Below are 20,454 nucleotides of genomic sequence, written 5' to 3' on the forward strand. Positions count from 1 at the left end.
AGCTTACAGAATGGCTTTGGGACCCACAGTATAATTGCAATGCAATCTCCTCCCTGACTATCTGCCTTCATTTCATCAAAATAAAGGTAAAGGTACCTTTAATTAAAGTTGTATTATTCTATTTCAATTGAAATACACACAACTGTCCAGTTATTTCTGACCATTCTTCTTCCCTGAGCAAGTGTGTGCGTGTGTGTGGGGGTGTGTGTCCGTGCATGTATTAATGTTTTGTGCTCATGAAATCATGTCCTACCTTCACCTGTAGAACCCGAGAGGTCAATGATGACAAAAACCTTGCCCTCTGGCTCCAAGTCAATCTGCAGAAAGAGAGAGTGTTTGGATTCAAAAGACGGTTTACATCAGATATGAAATAATAACGTGTGATGCAGCAGGCCACAGATACCAGCCTTGAGCCCACAAACAAACCCACATTACATTAATTATCAGAATACGATCATTTAATTGAAGCCAATACAAAATATATGCACTGGTACTGTACTTCATATGGGTGCAACTGAGAGAATAGATCGACCCATTTAAAAATACACAAGCACACACACACACAACACCATTAGTGTCCTGCGTTGTGTGGGAGTGTATTTGATGTCTCTGCAGCACTGATGGCTGAGACTGCAGGGAGCCCTTTACTATTCTCCACAGAAACGAAAATCCGACCAGAAAATGAGAAATGAAATGTTTTGTGCGCCGATCTCCCACCCCAGTTCCAGAGACGGGGCCAACATAAACCCCACGGCCAAGCCCACACTCACACACTCGGCACAAACGGCAGCTTAATCACATTAGGCGCTCGAAAAAAGAGAGGTGGTTATGGAAGGGAAAATCAGACAAAAGGAGAGAAATAGTGACAGAGTGGGAGTAAAGACATGGTCAGATGCAGACCTCTTATACACCACTGTCAACTGTTCCTACGTCTCACTGCCTTTTTTGACAAGAGATGAGGAGAGAATTTTATTGTGTCAACTTGACAACACATACAGTAGGACACAGGTCCTAATATGGCCGAGTATGTAACATGTGGCCAGCTGTTTACTTGGTGGGGCACACTAAAGGTAGACACGGGTATGGGGCTTATGTGACGGCCTAAAGTGCCAGTAAAGTGGAGAATATGGACGGATTGTGAGCGAATACGCAGGGGAGGGGAGAAGAGGAGGGATCAGATCCAGGGATAAGCCGGGGCAGATCTCCTTACGCAATACCCCAGTGCTCACTCCTTTAAGCTCCCACGCTTCAGCACTGTGGATGGGACTGTGTCTGTGTGCAGGCAGCGGCTGCTGCATGCTGCTCCCTCACATCAAGGTTAGAAGTCTGTTTATCTGCGGATGCCAGAGGTCCACTTCCTCTGGGCTGGCACCATGTTCTAGCAGCTCTCCCCAAGTGTCACATAGCTTCACCTCAGTCTTACACTGATTGAAGCGAGGTGAGGTGGTCAGGAGCTGCAAACTGGACAGGTCTAGCCAGGAACATGAGCCTGAAGCAGCTCTTTCAAATGCAGCCCGTAGGAGTCTGTCAGACACCCTGTTCTATGCATCAACACCATGGAAACATGATTTCATCTCTCTCCCTCTGTCCAAGTCCTACTTCTGCTGCCAAAGGCACTGCCAAGACACCCGCTACTGCGAGGAAACCAGGGCTGCAGAAGGCTACGGTTTATTTTTGGTCATTTTAATGGGTCTGTGTGAGCCTCTGTCATACTGCCTTGGTATGGTAAGAGAGCTCCATGCTCCCATTTTCATCACCTATGTCATGGACAGTTAAAGCTTTGAGGGTGCGGGTGACAGTGATCTAGTTCACTCTCTGAAGTTGTTAGCTACAGTATAACTGTTATGGAACAAAATCATTTTTCTTTTCCATAAAGTTATATGACGTCTGTGGTTACTCAACAAAAAGACCCATTCTTTCTAGGATCATTCAAAAGGCAGGCAGGCATACACGGTGGGATTCTGAGCTGCCCCGGTGCAAAAATGGTCATCTTTTTGATTGTGGCTCCAAAACTGTGGTCACTATATGAGAGAGGTTCAAAGATGGCTGATGTCACAGTCTTATAACCAAAGATAGCCAAAGACAACATTCTGACTGTCAGACATATTCATGATGACCATCTTACTAATGCTACAACCTTCCATGTTGACTTATCATTGGCCTATGATTCAGGTTGTATGATTCATTGCAAAGTCTACATACATAAAATTTGATGTCGTACCCAAGTGTATTAGACCCATGTCACACACTATGGCTTGTCACAAAAGATTGCTTAAACCTCGCAGTCTGCAAGTGCTGTGACGCACATTTCATGGAAGGAAAGAAAAACAGGCAAAAATAGCAAGTAAGGTGAGATAGTCATAATTGTGGATCATTTTTACCATTTGACATCCCCTTGACACTTTGTCTATTTGTCACAACCAAATTCAGCAAAACCTGTGGGAGATGATTCTCCTTAGCTTCATTCATCTTTAATAAAGCAGACCTAGCCTTAATTCATGTTTTGATCCTTACCAACCTAAAGTAGTTCAGTTCCATCAATTCCATCAACATTAAATATGTGCAGAATTCATTTTGGCATTATTCTCCTAAAATATTGAAGGTCTTCCCTGGAAGACATTGCCTGGATGGAAGTATATGTTGCTCAAAACCTGTATACTGTACATCGTTCAGAATTCATTGTGCTTTGCCAAGATGCCCATGCTGTAAGCACTAATGCTCATCCACAGTCATAGAACATGTTGGGTTTCGAACTGAGCACTAAAACAAGTTTGATAGGTTAGATATTTGGATAGGCCCTCTCTTTAGCTCAGATGAATCCATGATTTCAAAAAAGAATGGCACATTTTGATTGGTCTAACCACAAAACTACATCAGTCCAATTTAGGCCCAGATAAGACGGTGGTATTTTCTGTATCGTGTCTCAACACAATTTCGGGTGTTTTGCCTGTTACAATTTTGGCTGCAGTTTTTGAATTGAGTATCAAACTGTGCACATAGACAATGTAGACAGACAGAGGTTTTCCTGAACCCATACAATGATAGGTCTGATGTTGATGCAGTGCCATCTGAGGTCCAAAAGACCACAGCCATCCAATTTGTTTTTCAGCTCTTTCTCTTGTTTACAAAGATTTCTCTGGATTCTCTGAATGTTTTAATAATATTATGTCCTGAATATGATGAACTCCCAAAATACTTCACAATTTATTGTTAAGAAGCATTAAAATTACATTGTTATCATTTGTGCACGGAAGGCACTAGGGTTAGCAAAGGTTAGGGTTATGGTTGGGTTAGGTGCCTTGAAGTCAACGGTCACAGTGCTGCCTTAAAGTCAACAGTAAGGGCTTAAAACACCATCATACCTTTTGGTTGAAAGTCAACTCTACATGACTCCAACATCCTTAACCATCCAAATCTGCTTCTTACATACGTTACTGCGTACATTACGTACATGCTACATAATGGTGTTTAGGTAGCCTACAAGATGCTATGTACCTGCTGTGTGCTGTGTCCTCTACATCTCCAAAAGTGGAAGATTCATTCAGAAGATGATCACGCACAATTTCATCCAAGGGTTTTTATAGTCTTAATTGGGATCAATGGGCCAAGTTTCTTTAGTCCACATATTTAATAATCTACGTATTACAATTACTTCAAAACATAATGTGATATGATATTCATGTGTTAATATTATCCTAAATATAAAACTTGAACAAACAATTGTTGCCATTTTTTTCTTATCTTGGTGAGATCACACTTGACAACTCTATAATTCTCTCTTAAGAGAAGAACAAAAAAGCAACATCAATGAGTGCAAGCTAAAATACAACCAACTGTTGATATGAACAAAAATAAGAGGAAAGGTGTGTGTAGTATACATCTCTTCCTACATAGGGTCCTGTGTGTGAGATATGATTAGGAAACACTCTGTCCTGATGATGTGATAAAACAGACAGCAACCCAACAACCATAACGCCATTTTCACAGGTCTTGTGTACTTGGCTCCTCCATGCATATTTGTTTCAGATAAAGAAAATATATGCATTAATAAGATTCTGAATCATTCTGAATCGTAAATATTGCTGTACATACTGTATATATTTATCATGAATATCCACTGCCAAAGTTCAACTCTAGTCATATTGTCAGTTATAGGAAAGCAAGGCCAACAGGCAGAGTAGCAGAGAAGAGAAGAGTGAGAGTGAAAGAGATAGAGAGAATAGAGAGAGAGAGTGATAGAGAGAGAGAGATGGGGATAGTGATAGAGATAGATAGATAGAGAGAGAGAGAGATGGGGATAGTGATAGAGATAGTGATTGAGAGAGAGGGATAGAGAGAGAGAGAGAGAGAGAAATGAAAAAATAATTAGAGCTCATACTTTAATTTGAGAGTGTGGAGCACTCCACCACTGCACATATGGGAAATCAGCAGCAGGTTCAAGGCGGGCAGCTTTAAGCACATGTACTCATCTTTCCCTCGACTTGCATTTCACATTTACATACACTTCTCTCTCTCCCATCACTTCCCAATGCATGTAATACAATAAACAAATAAACACACACGTGTGAATGCGCGCACCCACACAGAGAGTTTGATATTTGTGTTGTGTGTCAAGAAGGCCACTAATCCTTCCTAGGAATATAGTACTGAACTGCATAATGTACTTGTAGTAATTGAACATTTTCTCAAGAGCTCTTTACCATATGCATGGGCACAATATGTAAATGTATTTGTAGACATCAAAGACCTACATTGATATTCACATTGTAAGCATTTATGAAGAAATGTTAAGTGCCCATTTAATGAACAAACTAATTTGATCAGCTATGATTAAAATAACGATAACGATTAAAAGAATATGAATAATGTCTAATTGTCAGACTAGTGCTTTCATTAGCTGCTGTGCCGTATCCTGATAAATATCCATTGTTGTATGGATACAATTGAATTCTGGCTGTCCAGGAGCATTAGCTGAAAAGTGCTGTCCCAAATTAAATTGAAAGTGATTAAACTGACATAAAGCCCAAAGCACTGAATACAGACATAATGTATACAGTTTAAATCATCTTAACCAACCCTGTAAGGGAATTCAACCATAACATCCTTTCCCTTGGGACAAGTCAGTCCTCTTTGTGACTTAACCACACCCCACTGCAAACTGAATGGGTGGTTCAGGAGAAAAATCAACAAGCTCTCCTCAACCAACAAGCTCAACTAACCAAACAACAAACAGGCTATGCATACAGAAATTCTTGGTTTACTCCCCTTAACAAAATGTTGAATTTAAAATTAGAATTATATTAAATCATAAAAATGTTTTCAGTCAAGTTTTGGTCTCAATTGAAAAAAAAGAGGTGAAGCACACATTAATCCCGGCACAGTGAGCTGCCTGCAACAACAGCGGCACTCGGGGAGCAGTGAGGGGTTAGGTGCCTTGCTCAAGGGCACTACAGCTGCTTTCTACTGGTCGGGGTTCGAACCGGCAACCCTCCGGTCACAAGTCCGAAGCGCTAACCAGTAGGCCACGGCTGCCCCGTAATTTCGCACTTTCTGCCTCCGATTAGCTGGTGAAACACCCATTTTGTCTGACTTCCACCATCTGATCATTTAAGAGATATAGTTGTTTTGATAAGATGTGGTCTTTTCTCTAATATCCATCTCATTTGCACTTTGTCTTCAGTTCTTTCAAAAGCAGCCTGCTGTCTCTCCACAGATTGTTGAAATTCTCTTTTACTAGAAATTGTTTGTTTGGAAAGTGCATGCAGTGGACTATACATGTTACAGCATGTAGATCAACTGACAGCCGTTGTTTGGAATCTTTTAATGACCTTTAATCTTAGCCATCATGGAGAACAGGAATGTGTAAAGAGAATGCATCACACCTAGGTATCCATTGAAGGACTGTGTTAAATAGTCATCCTAAAATAATGCTTGGTCTACGCAGTAAAAATAAAATCAGATAGGGGAGTATCTGAAAATACCTACTGCAACCTTGTCTATCAAATTACCTTCAATTTACCTTTTCTATACAAACAATAAAGAATGAAATTCTCACTGACACTACACCTCCATCAGTTCATAATGGGGTACAGAGGTGGTAGCTTTTCTGGCAACAGCGCCTCAGGAAGAGACGATCATGTCTGAAGTCCTGTCTGACCTACTTGTGTTGTGGCTGACTAAAAGGCTGAGGCCAAGGTGGTCATGTCCACACTCAGAACAGTGTGCAAGTGATGCAGAGCAGCACAAGGAGGAGACGACCCAAACAAGGAGGAGACGACCCAAACAAGTGGCCGGCATGCTGGGCCGTTTCTTCTGGAGGTCTGCCAAAGCTTGCCCTCAACTATTCACTTCGTAAATGTGCCCTGTTGCTGTTCAGGCCATTTTGAGCCTCTAAGTTGATGGATTCCATTAAAAAACAGCATAGCAAAGTCTAGATAAGATATTAGACTGTTAAATGAACATCATAAGACTGTTAAAAGAAAACACATAACTACAACAATACTGGTTCTTGCACTCTGACACTGCTCTGCTCCGTCACTGGCAAGTGAAGTGTGTGTGTGTGTGTGTGTGTGTGTGTGTGTGTGTGTGTGTGTGTGCCTGTGTGTGGCTGTAAACAGGTGATGTATGACTGCAGCAGTACTTACTTATTTATTTGTCTATTTATTATTCTTAACATTGCATACATTTTATACAGTGTAGGCCAATGTACTTTTTAACTTTTAACCCCTTCATGGATGGGTTGGCTGTAAACCGAATTGCCCCTCGGGGACTAAAAGTATCATGATTGAAGCTTTACACTGCTTGTGGAAAAAGTATTTCTGAATTATTTTTATCATTTTATTCCTCAATGTCTACAGTGTATTTGATGGGAAATGTTTGGTATCCAGATGTGGGAACTGCTGGAGGTTCCTATCACACTCAAGTTTCTCACACATTTTCCTTCAGCAGTGTAGTGTGGTCTTGTGTGTCAGCTTGTCAGTGAGGTCAAATATGAGATCGTGCCCATTTGTGAGTGAGGTCAAATATGAGATTGTGCCCATTTGTGAGTGAGGTCAAATATGAGGTCACCTATTATAATCAGCACTTGTGGAGCCTGTTTATTAAGTTGCCTCTGTATGCAATTTCCATGCTTAGTGGCATTCTGAAATAATTGTTTAATAGTTTTGGCATATAGTCTCTTTACAGGGTCAGAACATGATCCCATGTTAACTCCATGAACTTCCACTAATGAAGCACCCCATCGGTTTTTCACATTCATATCCCCATTCAACCAGTCATACCCACTGCAAGTCACTAGACTACAAGAGGCTGTTGTGTAACTCCCAAACAACTGTACTCCATGGTGTTTAGCAAATGTTGTATCCTTAGGGCTGGGGTGAGGGGTGGTGGTGCGGACATCTAAGCCCCGGCCAGAGATTTCCCACAAGCCTCTTCACCGCCTCCCCTGACTCATTTAACAGCTGTACTGTCAGGACAGGACTTATCAATAACAGTGGCATGATCAATACAGTCTGACCTTTCTCTCAATGTCCCATGACAGAGCATGGAAGCTCTTCATATGGGTTACAATGAGACATTACAATGTCATGTCTCATAGGCCTACTACAAATTAAGTGCCTAAAAGGTGGTCCCTCTTCTGAAGTACAATGTACTTACATAAATATTCGTCGGCAACATATCTGACTTAAATATTAGTAGTGGTTTGACCATAGGGTTTGACTCAGGTGGGGGAGAGGGGGACCAGGACGCAGGACCTTTCCTGGCGATGCGCATCCTGTTGCTCCCTAAAATCGAAAAGACGTTGCTACATTTACATCCGAGAAGGAAAGTTCGCGACTCCACCCATTCAGTCGCTTTGGTCGAACTATTGTGAGTACAAGGAGTACGTTTAGCTCTACAGATTGATCACTATCTTTTACACACGTTTCGATATTTCGTGGCAGAGAAGTCAACTATATTCTCTATGTTGCACAAAAGGGGTTTTGTGCACCCAACAAATACCATGGCTGTAAATGGCTAGGCTTTGCCTAGCGAAAGGGAAAGCCCCTGAAGGGGATGTTTGTCGGGAAGCTCTGTGGGCAAATGAAATTATCAAAACAACTCTAACCACTGATAACACATGAAAGACAAGCAGGCAAAATATCAGGACATCTAACACATACCCAGTCTTCGAAGTGTCTGCTGCCATTCTGCAGCAGATCTTCGAACTGTATTGTGCAATTTGCAACAAAATCGTCGTATCCAATCGGAGCGTCGTGAAAGACGGACAATTCAATTTTCTTTCCGTCATAAACCTCAGTCACAAACTCATCGTTCCACGCTGGGCTGTTTGTCTTCTGTTTGGTAGATGTTTGACCCACGCGTGAATCGTCCACGTTTAGGGCGATATAGGTATCCAACAGAAAGGTCTGGGATTTCACTCCAACTGCGTGTCTTAACGACCATGCCGTAGGCTTCAAGTCCAAAGCCTTACAGACCTTTATCTTCAGCAACCCATTGAAAACCACCATGATGCTACCGATGCAACCTTGCTCTTTCTGTGATTGTATATTGTAGATGAAACAAACAGTAGGACAGTCTTGGTACTGGCCACCGCCACAGGACTCAAACGAGGATCATTGACTTCACATGAATGCCCACTAATTCAGTTCAGTCAGCTTGCGCGCTAACCTGAGCAAATGTCCATATTTCTCCGCTTCCAATAACTACCAAAGAACTAGTTGCAGTTTTCAACATGTACCATAGAGAACACTAATTAAATGCAAAACAGCCCAGTATACAACGGTGCTCAGTGTGGTACCGTTTTTGTTTACGTTTTGTTCTGTCCTTGAGTGCGGAACCATACGTAAACAAACGGATTCACCCCTCTCTGAAATCAAATCCAGCTTAAAATCCGCCTTCGTAGTCGAATCAGTATGGCTTTCCAAAGTGAAAACCAGACGAAACGACAAATGCCTGACACGGTTCTATGTGAACAGCGAGGGAAAATATGTCTGGAGCTCTACTGTTGGTCTTCCTCTGAATCCAGCAAATGCGCTTAGACGTTTGGAATTCTTCCTTCTCCACACATGATCGCTGCTAGTCAGTAGACTGTGGCGGCTGGATAGATGATAACATGTAACAAATGGTTTTCTCTTACGGTTCCCAAGTGTTCAATTAGATCTCGAGCACGGCCCGCTCCTGTCTGATTCCCTTTCCCTCTACGTTTCCTGCAAATTACCTCTCCTTTCCCTATCCCTCCCTTAGCCTGTCTGCGCTGGTCCAGGAAATGCGCAAAACACGTCAGTTGATAGTAAAGTCAGGCCGGACGAGGGAGCACTGTGCGAGCGAGCAAGATTGGGGCGGCAAAGTACGACAGGATGGAATGCACCTGGGTTACAGGACCACATCATTTGCTGCCTCTAACGTAAAAATCACCGACCTTGGCGAGAGGTGAGATGTTTCGAATGTGACAATGCCCAAATCTTTGCAAGACGCCTGACAACTTCCGCCGAAATTTTAAGATAACAATGAATTTAAACAAGTTGCTTTTCATTTTTTTTTACAAAAATATTTAATTAACTACCCAAACAATGAGAATAGACGACGGAATTCAAACACACACAGTTAAGATAATGTAATAATATAATGAAAGTGTTTGTTAAAGAAGAATCATGATTTATTTTAATACACGCAACACTATTGTTTGCACAACTACGCAAAAAAGTTAAGAATAAACTTGCCAAGCTGTCAGTTAAAAGTGAAATCTTGGATAAAGCCCAAATTCATATTGGCTAATGACAAAACATGGCATTAGGCAGGGATGGGCAGCATTTATGATACATGTATTTAAAATACACGTTACAAATATAAAATAGTATTTTGTCATTTGTATTTAATGGGTTGAAGTAAATGGCCTCGTATTTTGTATCAAAATAATTTATAGTTGTGTATATTTTGTATTTTGTATATGCATTTTTGTAGTTTAAAAATTGCCATATGGTTTTGGTAAAAACCTATACTGTTACTTATGTGATGACATCATAAAAGTGCGAAACAATTAATGTAGCCTCTGACTGGTGCTGAAATTGCCCACACTTGTGATCAGAATATTGAGATTCAGGAAGATGACCTTGTGCACAATGAGTAATGTGTAGGTTGCTCACACACACAATACACCCCCGCTCTCACATCAACCTTGAGAACTTTAACCATCAGTTTCTTGAGAACTTTAACCATCAGTTTCTTGAATCAGCAGAATACAGTACCCCTCCAGAATTATTGGCAGCTCTGCTAAAATTGACTAAAAACAGATATAAATAACCTGTTTCTGTTTTTTCTGTGAGATTACAATAAATCTGTTTGTGATTTATTGTAATCTCACAATGAAAACAATGAGGAAAATCCAACCTTGTGCATTCTACTCTTTGACTCACCCCACTGTTTTTCTATGGAGTTTAGATCAGGGGACTGAGATAGCAATGGCAGAAGCTTGATTTTGTGTTCAGCACACCTTTTTAGTTTTGGTCTGGACATTTGTTTTGGTTCATTGACCTGATGAATGATCCAATCATGACCCACTTTTAGTGTCTTGTGAAAGATTGACAGATTTCCATTGAAAATGTGTTCAGGTTTTTCTTGGGGTTTATGATACCATGGACTAACGAGCCCACCTAAAGTGTTTCTTCTCAAGAGCGCAATTTCATCTGACAATAGACCACATTTCCAGACAAAATCACTGTAGCATTCAGTAACTCTTTCCATTTACATTTTAATTAAATGACAGAAAAGGCTTTTACCTGGCATGCTCTCTGAATAATTTATTAGCAGTGAGGTCACTTTTGAAGATTTTTGGGGGACTGATACCTTTTTCTGTAACTTTCCAACAGTGGTTCTTATGGAATTCTTTACCTCTCTCACCATGTTCCATACTGTGTGGGGGGCAAGATAACCATGGGTCTTTGTCCAAGCATGTTTGTCACATTTCCAGTTGATTAGAACCTTTTAATTATTGTTTTAACTGTAAATATGGCCAATTTCAACCAAGTACTTGGTTAGATAGCACATTCTCTGACTTACAAATGTCAACACACTTTCCTTTAAATACTCTAAATGTAGTGTATTCTCTTGATTTTCCCACGTTGAAAAATGACTTGGGCAGTTGTCACTCTGTGACACTTTATTTTTATACCTTAGTGAAAAAGAAAGTCATGAACTACTTCAGAAAGTTCGCAGACACTCTTTTCTAGGGATGCCAATAATTGTGGGCGACGTGTTTTTGTTAAAAACATTTATTTCTTGATTTTCCTTTTTCTCAGAATAGTCTACATTTGCTTCCCTTCAAGGTTGGGTTTGTTTTCATTGTGAGATTACAATAACTCACCAAAAGATTATTTTTTATACCTGTTTTTAGTCAACTTTAGCAGGAGTGCCAATCATTCTGGAGGGAACTGTACATGGAAACTGTTATGTGGTTCCCCTGCTGCATTGTTCAAAAAGTTACCCTATGTGTCATCCATATCTATGCCCATTGGTGTCAATATAACCCTATTTAACACTTACACAGTACCCAGTTAAAAACCCAACTAAAAGGGTTATGATCCTACCTGATCAACAACATTACACAGTGAAATATCATTCTGGGCATGCATTGATAATGTCAGAGACTTTATTTTCTGTATTATATGTACCATGTACCAGGGGATTTTGAAGCCATTATTTTGTAGGTAATAGAACTGCACTGGGTTGCTTTAGGTCCACCTTATGTGGCTTTCAGTTGGTTCGGTGGTTAGCTTGTACCACTTGACAAGTTCAGCTGTGACTTCTTGAGTACATCTCTGATACAGTAGGTCAGTGGTTCTCAACCGGTGTGCCGAGGCATTATACACATGTTACACTCCTGTTATTGCCTAGATAATAATGTTATAATAATATATAATAATGACATACTTTACAATCAGTAACCATAAGCCGGTGTGCCTTGGCATTTTGGTTTGATCTTTGGTGTGCCTTAGCCCCAAAAACGTTTAGAATCACTGCAGTAGGCTATGAGATGTTACAGGCAGGTCAACGGAGTTATCTGTTGACTATTTGCAGATGAATAGCATGTCTCGTAGGCAGAGAAAAGCTGTTGCTCTCAAACACTGCCCACTTTAGCAGCAGAGTCAGTGTAGGTTCGAAGGAATACATTAAATAGACAGATATGAAAGGTTTACAAAGTGATTTCATGCTCCCTTTCAAGAGTGTTTTTAATATTTTCAAAATACAAAAATACAGTATTTTAAGTGATAAATAATACAATGTTAATGAGCATCATCCTTCAGATTGAGCCAGGGGGATGAAAGTCAGTGTTGAGGTCACAAGGTCACCAAACATCATACTACTGAGCAAGCTTGGCAGGTAGTTCATTGGACTGAAAATGACACAGCTGATATATGAATGTGTTTGATTTCTTCGCGCCTGCCAGTGAACTGTTTTGCATAATGTTGTTATTCATTTACATTTACAATCAATGGAGATATAGTGGACGGGTACACTGGAGAGGGCTTCAGCAGGTTATAAATGAAAGTATTATGGACCATACTGTGGTACAGACTTTGCAATAGAAACAAGTGAACCCAGGTGGTTAAGGTACACTTACATAGACAATTGTATACCGTACATATCGGTATGAAGTTTTGCGATGACCATGGTCTTCAAAGATTACCATAGCATATCTCAGCATACCACACACACAAACTGAATCATTTTCAACGTCAAGCACTTCCTTCTCGTCAAGCACATCCTTCTCGCAATCATACAGTATTAGTGTTTCTCAATTTTTTTCAGACCAAGGACCACTTAACCAATAATAATTAAAAAAAACCTTGCGGACCACCTAGCTGAAAAAAAAAAGAGTAGACCTACTTCAACAGTATAATAACGCAATAGGCCTACTCACTGAACCTCCTTGCTTATTGTCTTTGCACCTTGCTTATTGTTTCAGAGGATTCATATGATTTAAACTCGCATAGATGACATAGGTAGTGTTGCAGAACTGTTTGGATTTACCAACCTGGTCTGTTGGGATTTACATACAAGTTGGTTCAATATTGCAATCAACTCATCTATATTATATTTTACCACGTCTGCTCGCGGACCACTTGGGATAACTTGCAGACCACACTTTGAGAAACACTGCAGTAGATCATTATTTTCTTAAAAAATACTCAGAGATTTTGTTTTTATGTTTTCCGTCCAGTAGATGGTGCTGTAAGCTTTGTCATGACAACATTTTTTTTCTTACTTACTGAAAACACCCAATCTTTTAAAACACTAGCATGTGTTTGCTATCCAAGAGGAACATGCAGTGAATCACTGTGCACCAGCTCTCAAGAACATTTAATGGCATTTCAAGAACTGCATTACTTTTCATGTTTCTGTGCTATTTGTACCTGCATACAATGTACAATACCATACCCCCTTTTATTTTTGTTTTTTTGGTTGAGTGTTAAATGTGTGCATTTTTGATGTGATGTTATCAAAAAATGAGGTGGAACTCCGATGCACACATGCAGCATTTTAATCAGGCTACTCTTTCAAATCAGCAGCAACACTCTGATGTGCTTGATGAAACACTCCAGTGTTTGCTGTTCTATTTTCATTGTGCTTTTCTTAGACATTATTCTGTAGTTCCTCCACTGATCAGTTTCTTTTTAACAACAAAAGTTTTTACACCAAAACCAAAGAAAGGAAAGAAAAACAGAATTACAGTTATCAACACTAAGCACTGTACTGCACTGCACTGCACTGCACTGATGTCCTCTCAGGCTGAAAAGTAGGGAAATAGGGAAATTGCCTTGTGTTTCAAATGACCCTGTCTGCATGCCTCTTCCATTCTGCAGAAGAGGGAAGTGGACGTGTGGTTAGCCAGCGGTCACATACATGACAAGAATTATTTGATAGGGTTTAGAAATGGAAATGGTCAACAAAACTGTGAAATTATACAGGTACACAATTGTTGAGGTACATAATGGCTTACCTGGTGTCTATTGTAGTGCTGAGGTTCAGACTGATTGGTGTTCATTTTCTGTATAAGTCTTTTCAGTTGTGTGTGGGTATTTCCAATTGATGTGTTTTGCATTTTGAATAGAGGTGCTTTGCCAATGATTACAATAGGTATCATTCTTGAACGAAGTCCAATGTAAGTGTTTCGCAATAAGTTTGTTGCAGAACTGCAAAGTGCAAGAAAATATGTTTAAGGTATGGTTACACTGTGTTTTAAAGTATGGTAAGAAGCAATTAGGTTTCAAAGGTTTCGTCTAAGCGTTCAATTTTAGCATGTAAGCAATCGGCAAAAACTGTAGCAACATGACATTTTTGCCAGTAATCAACAAAATATCTGACATACTGCAAAAAAAAAAAATATTCAGAAGGAACAAAGCCATGGCCAGTTCTGTTCTCCATTTCATCAGTGCCAGCCGTTCTTCCTCCACTTCCCCTCCTCCTCCCTCCTCCTGTTTCCTATCTGACTCACATTGTGGAGGTCCAGGTCTGACTAGGCCACCCTGGTCCAGGTTCCCCTCTCCCTGCTCTTCGTCCTTTCCCTTGTGCAACTCTTCCTCTCACATGTCCAGGCATCTCTCTGCCCCTCTGTGTTGTTATCCACAGTTGAGAATGGAATCTGCTATGGCTGAGTGCTCTGCTTTACACAACTTACAGTAAATCAGCCGTTTCTTAATCTTTCAATGATCTGTTTGTTAAAAACTGCTCATCAAAAGTTTCACTACAGCTTTTGCGCAGATGTTATTGTAGAGGCTTTATAGTACATGCCAAGTTTTCTGTTCTTGCATACAGAGTGTGCAGTTGAAAATAAGACAAGAATGATCCATAACTGTGGTATTGGAAAAGTTTGTCTGTAAAGAAAATTGACACATTCTAGAAATGTGTCCATTGACTGTATAATGTGTGAAAGCAACATGAATTGTGGTATGGTCCACAATAAATAGATGTTGTGTTAATTGTGTTTTGAAATGTCACTCCAGATTGGACAAAAGTATTTTAGCAATTGTATAAAAAAAACTGTGTCCCCTCTCCCCTCCCTGTGTGATACTCCATACGCATGACAACAAAACTAACAAGATTATAATAATACGATGCATAATGCAGAGCAAATTCTGTATCAGTTCTCACATTAAAAACGTTCATAAAAACAGAATTGCTTTACAAACCATTTGGTATAGCAGGACGCCTCAATGGCCGCTTTCCCTTGCATAACACTAAACAATGATTGCAAACTTGCGTTATGAGTAGTCATCCTTCAGCCTGAGCCAGAGTGTTGAGGTCACAAGGTCACTTAAGCAATATAGCACGAGTGAGAGTGGGGTTGGTCATGGATATTCCCACGGGTGTTGTTCGGCCGTTGGAATATCCATGACCAATCCCACGATCACGAGTGCTATATTGCTTTTATACAACAATTCTACCACAAACTAAATAATCTGAAAACATCCCGTTACTGTTTAAAAATGTTAATTTCGACATCGTTCTTATGCATCAAAAAATAGTTCCCTTTTCAATAGACAGCGTCTTGGTTGCTAGGTAACCAACATTCCAGATCCCTCGTTAGTGTCTTCTTGAAAGAAATGTTGAAAGTCGGGCTGAAATCACGTTCATATCTAGGTAGGTTTGCTGCATGCATGTTACAAGGACACTGGGCCATGTCATGTGAGGGACATGGTACTGCAAAAAACGGAAACATAGTCTACATTGCAGAACCACTCAACTTTATCAGAGAATGTCTAATAAGGGAGACGGGCTCTGACTTTATTAATTTATGGTGAATAAATGTTACACTGCTGTGCACACAGCCTGACGTGACGATGCTAGCTCGTTAGCAGCGGTTAGCTAACTATGCTAACGTTAGTTATCTACAAGTCTCCTCCAAGTGACAATCATATTATACACAATGCTGAGAATAATTAGCATCCTCGTTTATCTTACTTACATTGAGTTGACTGTGTGGCTTAATCCACAGATGTGGTGAAGCACTGTTTCGTTATGGTTTGCTAAGGAGTAACCCATTGCTTAAAATAGTGGAGGGCTGGGATGAGAACATTGTGTCAAATCTTCGCATTGTATCTCGGAGTGATTTATTATTAGCTGTGCAAAGTCTGAGTTGAAATGTCCAGGGATATTCCAACTCATGGAACGTCTCTCGGCCAATCAGAAACCAATAAATAGTTCCATAGAACCCAATTGTTGTATAACAAACATCATACTAGTACTGAACAACATTGTTTGGTAGTTCATTGGACACAAAATGATACTGAGATGTGAAGCAAGAGATCATAATTGAACATGGTCAAAGTGGTATCAGCGATGGAGGACAATAGACCAAATTATCCAATCAACAATATCTGCTGAGATCAACGAAGTAAACAAAGTCAATGAACAATATCTGCTGATTACAACAGGCCTGCACTATCTGATCTTGTTACATGTATTGCTAAATGGACTGCTAAGAATGCCATGCCAACATATCGCCACATATGATCGCTGCTGTCGGGTGGAAACCTCCAAATCCATTTGTGTTCTGGAAATTGAAAAAAACTTGTATTGTGAAAATAATTTAAAAACATAGAGTTAGGAGGTTTCCACCCAACAGCAGCTATATTTAACTGTTGTTCAGACCAGATGTAGCAGGGATGGGCATGTATTTTATGAGTAACTACTATTCATGTTTGTGGCTATAGTGTGCAGTAGCTGCATGCCTGAGTGAGCAATCCAGCCAGTCCAATTAGGCAGTTCAGTAGCCTAATGGAAAGGTTTCAAATTGTGGTGCTTGAGCGATGAACAAACAGGAATGGGTCAATTATTGCTCCAAAACACTTACCTGGTCATAGGAACCTGGTCATGGCATCATCCAACACATACGTTGCAACTATTATGAAATGGCTTCTTCTGATTCTGATCAATCACATGAACAAATATGGATAAGAAGAGGAATGGATGGGTGACCCATTACCCCCCCCCCCCCCCCCCCACACACACACACACACACACATACACACACAAATTACATTGTCCATCACTACCAAGTGCTCCATCAGCTCTTCTATGATTGCTGAAGTGGGGTCACCGCAAATGTCAACGTTCTCAAAGAAAAGAGGAACCTATTGCAATGCACCATTGCTAAATTGGCTGTGTGTAAAATGACTTTACTGTATTAGGTTTCATCATGTGTTTCCTGGGCTTGATCAGTTAAGATACAGGCACATTTGGAGAGATAACTCAGTAGAAATGACCGCTCAGAACACCCATTCTGTTGATTTCCTGCATCCATCTCTCTTAAAAGCAGCGAGTCTTAAGTCTGTAGCCATACTGGATGACCCTCACTGCAAGCAGAATAGCATACGGTAAGCAGATTTCTTAGCACATGATTTTGTCCTCAATTTTCAATTGTATTTTCAGCTTTACCTTAAAATGTCCAAGATTAACTGTAACAGTTAACTGTATGTTGACAGTAATGTATTAACTAGTTCAATTATCACCTCATGTCTAGTGTGAAATGTAATGTTCTGCTGAGCTCATAATTTAATTTTTTCTCACAGGTTGTTCTGTAAAAAATGTTGTGTGAAATCCTCCTCCTTGTGTGCCTTGCCTTGATATCACCCCCTGTGGAGGGTAATAACGGTAAGCTACACACTGTGGGACATAGGTCTCTGAGCAATCTTTTACTATTATTATTATTATTATTAATATTATTATTATTATTATTATAAACATTACTTATCTCTACAGGTAATCTAGGCATACTTTGTGAAGATTTGGTAGACCATCGCAACAATGACGTTCTGAAGACAGCTCTTGGCAGACTTAGTTTGATAGGACACAGCTGTAAGGATATTCAGGAAAAATACCATATCCACGAAGGTAGGCATCGCCTTTTTGAATAAGAGATTTATTTTATAAAATGTGTTATTTTATAATTTTTCCATGTGCTATTTTTGCACATCTCAATTAAAAACTCTATGTTACTGTGTTTTCAGATGGCTTGTATTACCTCATCACGACCAGTGGGGTGGTGTACCAGACTTACTGTGACATGACCACAGCAGGTGGTGGCTGGACTCTGGTGGCTAGTGTGCATGAGAACAACATCTATGGGAAGTGCACTGTAGGGGACCGCTGGTCAAGTGAGCAGGGAAACAGCCCTAATTGGCCGGATGGAGAGGGGACATGGAGCAACACAGTGACCTTTGGAACTCCTGAGGGCGCTACCAGTGATGACTATAAAGTGCAGTGAACAGTGTTTTCAAAACTTATATTTATTACACTTCTAAATGAATGACCAAGATACCATATTTAAATGTGGTGTAAACAGAATGTATAAAAGACAGCTTTTGTGCTTTGCTGTTCACAGAATCCTGGTTACTATGACATTACAGCAAAGGATGTGTCAGTGTGGCACGTTCCCAATACAAGTCTGCTGAAACACTGGAAGATTGCTGCCATCATGCGTTACCACACAGAGACACATTTTCTCCAACTCTACGGAAACAATCTGTATCATCTCTTCAATGTGCGCATCATACAGGATTACATACGTACACATAACGTCATTTTGATGATAGTGCTTAAAGGTCATTTATCATTCCTTTTTCATTTCTAGACCTTTAAAGTAAGGTACAATGCTGGAGCATGTCCGGTCAACAATGGGCCTGCTATTCCTGTGGTGTATGATTTTGGAGATGCGGAAAAAACCAAACAGTTTTATGGGCCATATACAAGAAGTAGGAACAAAATAAATATTCTATCAAAAGAGTTAGGGTTTACAAATACATGTGTGCATCATAGAGTTTAACAAAGATATGTATGCATTGTATGTGTTATATGCAAAGGAAATATATTTAACATTAGAAAATAGTAGAGGTTCATGGCTTGGTGATTTCTTGTTTGCTGATGGTTGCAGCTGAATTTACTCCGGGCTACATCACCTTCAGGGTGTTTAACCATGAGAGAGCCGCCATGGCCATCTGCTCTGGAGTCAAACCCACTGGGTGCAACACTGAACAAGTAAGACTTACTGAGCATCACCTTTTATAGAGCCAGCATCCTAAAGACACGTTAGGTCATGTTTAAGGAATTGGTTGGGGCAACTTTTGCACGACTGTCATTTAGTGTTAGTTGTCCATTGATAACTCAAGTGCTGCAGATACAAAATATTGCACAATATGGCCCAATTGGTGTTGTAATAATGCTCGGCAACATCGCTTCAAACTGTGCCTTCTGTATCTTTAGCCTTGTATAACAATCACTCCTGTCTGTTTCAGTACTGCATTGGTGGTGGGGGATTTTTTCCGGAGGGAAATCCAATCCAGTGTGGTGACTTCACAAGCTTTGCCTGGAGTGGATATGGGACCAATACAGGTTGGAGTACCTCGAAGGAGATTCTCGAATCCTCCGTGCTGCTCTTCTACCGCTGACGTTCTCCTAACAGACAGCATGACTAAACTTCAAGTGTGGCACATGCCTTTGTTTTTCAACTTGTATTTACTATTTACTATTTACTCTCACACTTTGACTGAATAATAAACAAGTGAGTGGTTGGAATTAAACCGAATAAACGCATGAAAGTACATTTTAGCCACAAGGTGGCAGCACACGCATGCTTCACAGTGATCTAAAATAAGCTCTGCAAATGTATAGTTTGATCCTAGAACCTATTTTCATTCATTCAGAGGTGCTATCACAAAACAAGATCCCGAATGCCTTGAAAAAAACATTTTTTTCTGTGCTTATATTCTGCAGGAAATCACTTTGTGTGTGTGTGTGTGTGTGTGTGTGTCGAAAAAGAGTTGTGTCATGAAATTCCATGAATCCTATATCCATAACCAGTTGCGCTCTTCATAGGCTATTCTAAACGAAACATGCATGGGGAATGTGCAATAACTTTGCTAAAAGTGTAGATTCTATCTAGTCCCAAGATTGTATAATTTAGTGTGTATTAGAATCACACACTTATTTCCCCTTATTCTCCTGATTTGATTTTAGAGTGGGTGCTTTTCCGGGGATTTTTCAGTAATTTACAATGTCCATTTGAACATGTAGTCTTTTAATTTTTCTATTCCAAAATATGAGGAAATATTTGAACATGTGCTAAAAAAAATTGACCTATATTGGCAATGTTTAAAGAGACAGAGGTTAAATGTATGAGGGTGTCAAGCGTTCGTTTGGCCGCTCTGCGTTCTATACAGCACCCCATGATGCCTCGCGAATCCAGGTCAGAAAGAAGTGCCGCATGAATACCCATGAATAGAAAGTTGTGTTCAGTTAAGCGATGAAATCGGAGAAGGTCGGTAGCTACTTTACTCAAACTGGTACAGCCAGCTATGGTTTCCAGTTTTATGGCGTTTTGCATTTTTATCTTGACTCAAGACCCAAGGTAACACAGTGGGGAAATTACACATAAAATAGGCTACTGCTCTGCGGAGA

General features: G+C 40.2%; 2 protein-coding genes and 1 long non-coding RNA gene across 7 annotated transcripts in view; 1 reads left to right on the forward strand and 2 right to left on the reverse strand.

Moving 5' to 3' along the window:
* Positions 1-9,382, reverse strand: part of LOC121697551 (protein kinase C epsilon type-like) — a 29,251-nt gene extending 19,869 nt beyond the window's left edge. Inside the window, exons 1-2 of one of the 2 annotated variants that reach the window (XM_042079109.1) lie at positions 8,163-9,382; positions 254-317 (exon numbers count right to left, since the gene is read on the reverse strand). In XM_042079109.1, the coding sequence (XP_041935043.1) occupies positions 254-317; positions 8,163-8,510 (412 nt within the window). In that variant the 5' untranslated portion in view covers positions 8,511-9,382. The remainder of the gene's footprint in view (positions 1-253; positions 318-8,162) is intronic. The other variant, XM_042079110.1, reaches the window with a different exon arrangement.
* Positions 9,383-13,540: 4,158 nt separating this feature from the next.
* On the reverse strand, positions 13,541-14,873 carry LOC121697279. Its single transcript, XR_006026420.1, has 3 exons — positions 14,495-14,873; positions 14,000-14,192; positions 13,541-13,856 (listed from the first exon to the last, which is right to left on the reverse strand). It is a non-coding gene; the product is annotated as an uncharacterized LOC121697279 (long non-coding RNA).
* A 707-nt stretch (positions 14,874-15,580) lies between these two features.
* LOC121697278 (intelectin-like) lies at positions 15,581-19,577 on the forward strand. 4 transcript variants are annotated; one of them, XM_042078728.1, is made up of 9 exons: positions 15,581-15,639; positions 17,318-17,375; positions 17,571-17,652; positions 17,761-17,892; positions 18,009-18,256; positions 18,383-18,541; positions 18,632-18,752; positions 18,932-19,035; positions 19,293-19,577. In XM_042078728.1, the coding sequence occupies exons 3-9, from the start codon at positions 17,586-17,588 to the stop codon at positions 19,443-19,445; spliced, it is 984 nt and encodes a 327-aa protein (XP_041934662.1). In that variant the 5' UTR covers positions 15,581-15,639; positions 17,318-17,375; positions 17,571-17,585; the 3' UTR covers positions 19,446-19,577. The 4 variants fall into 4 exon arrangements, with proteins under 4 accessions (XP_041934662.1, XP_041934663.1, XP_041934664.1 ...); XM_042078729.1 differs by having other exon boundaries at positions 15,584-15,639; positions 17,315-17,375; XM_042078730.1 differs by having other exon boundaries at positions 15,617-15,639; positions 17,190-17,375; positions 17,574-17,652.
* Positions 19,578-20,454: the final 877 nt, after the last annotated feature.

The sequence above is a fragment of the Alosa sapidissima genome, chromosome 22, assembly GCF_018492685.1.
Source record: "Alosa sapidissima isolate fAloSap1 chromosome 22, fAloSap1.pri, whole genome shotgun sequence".
Classification (NCBI taxonomy): Eukaryota; Metazoa; Chordata; class Actinopteri; order Clupeiformes; family Clupeidae; genus Alosa; species Alosa sapidissima.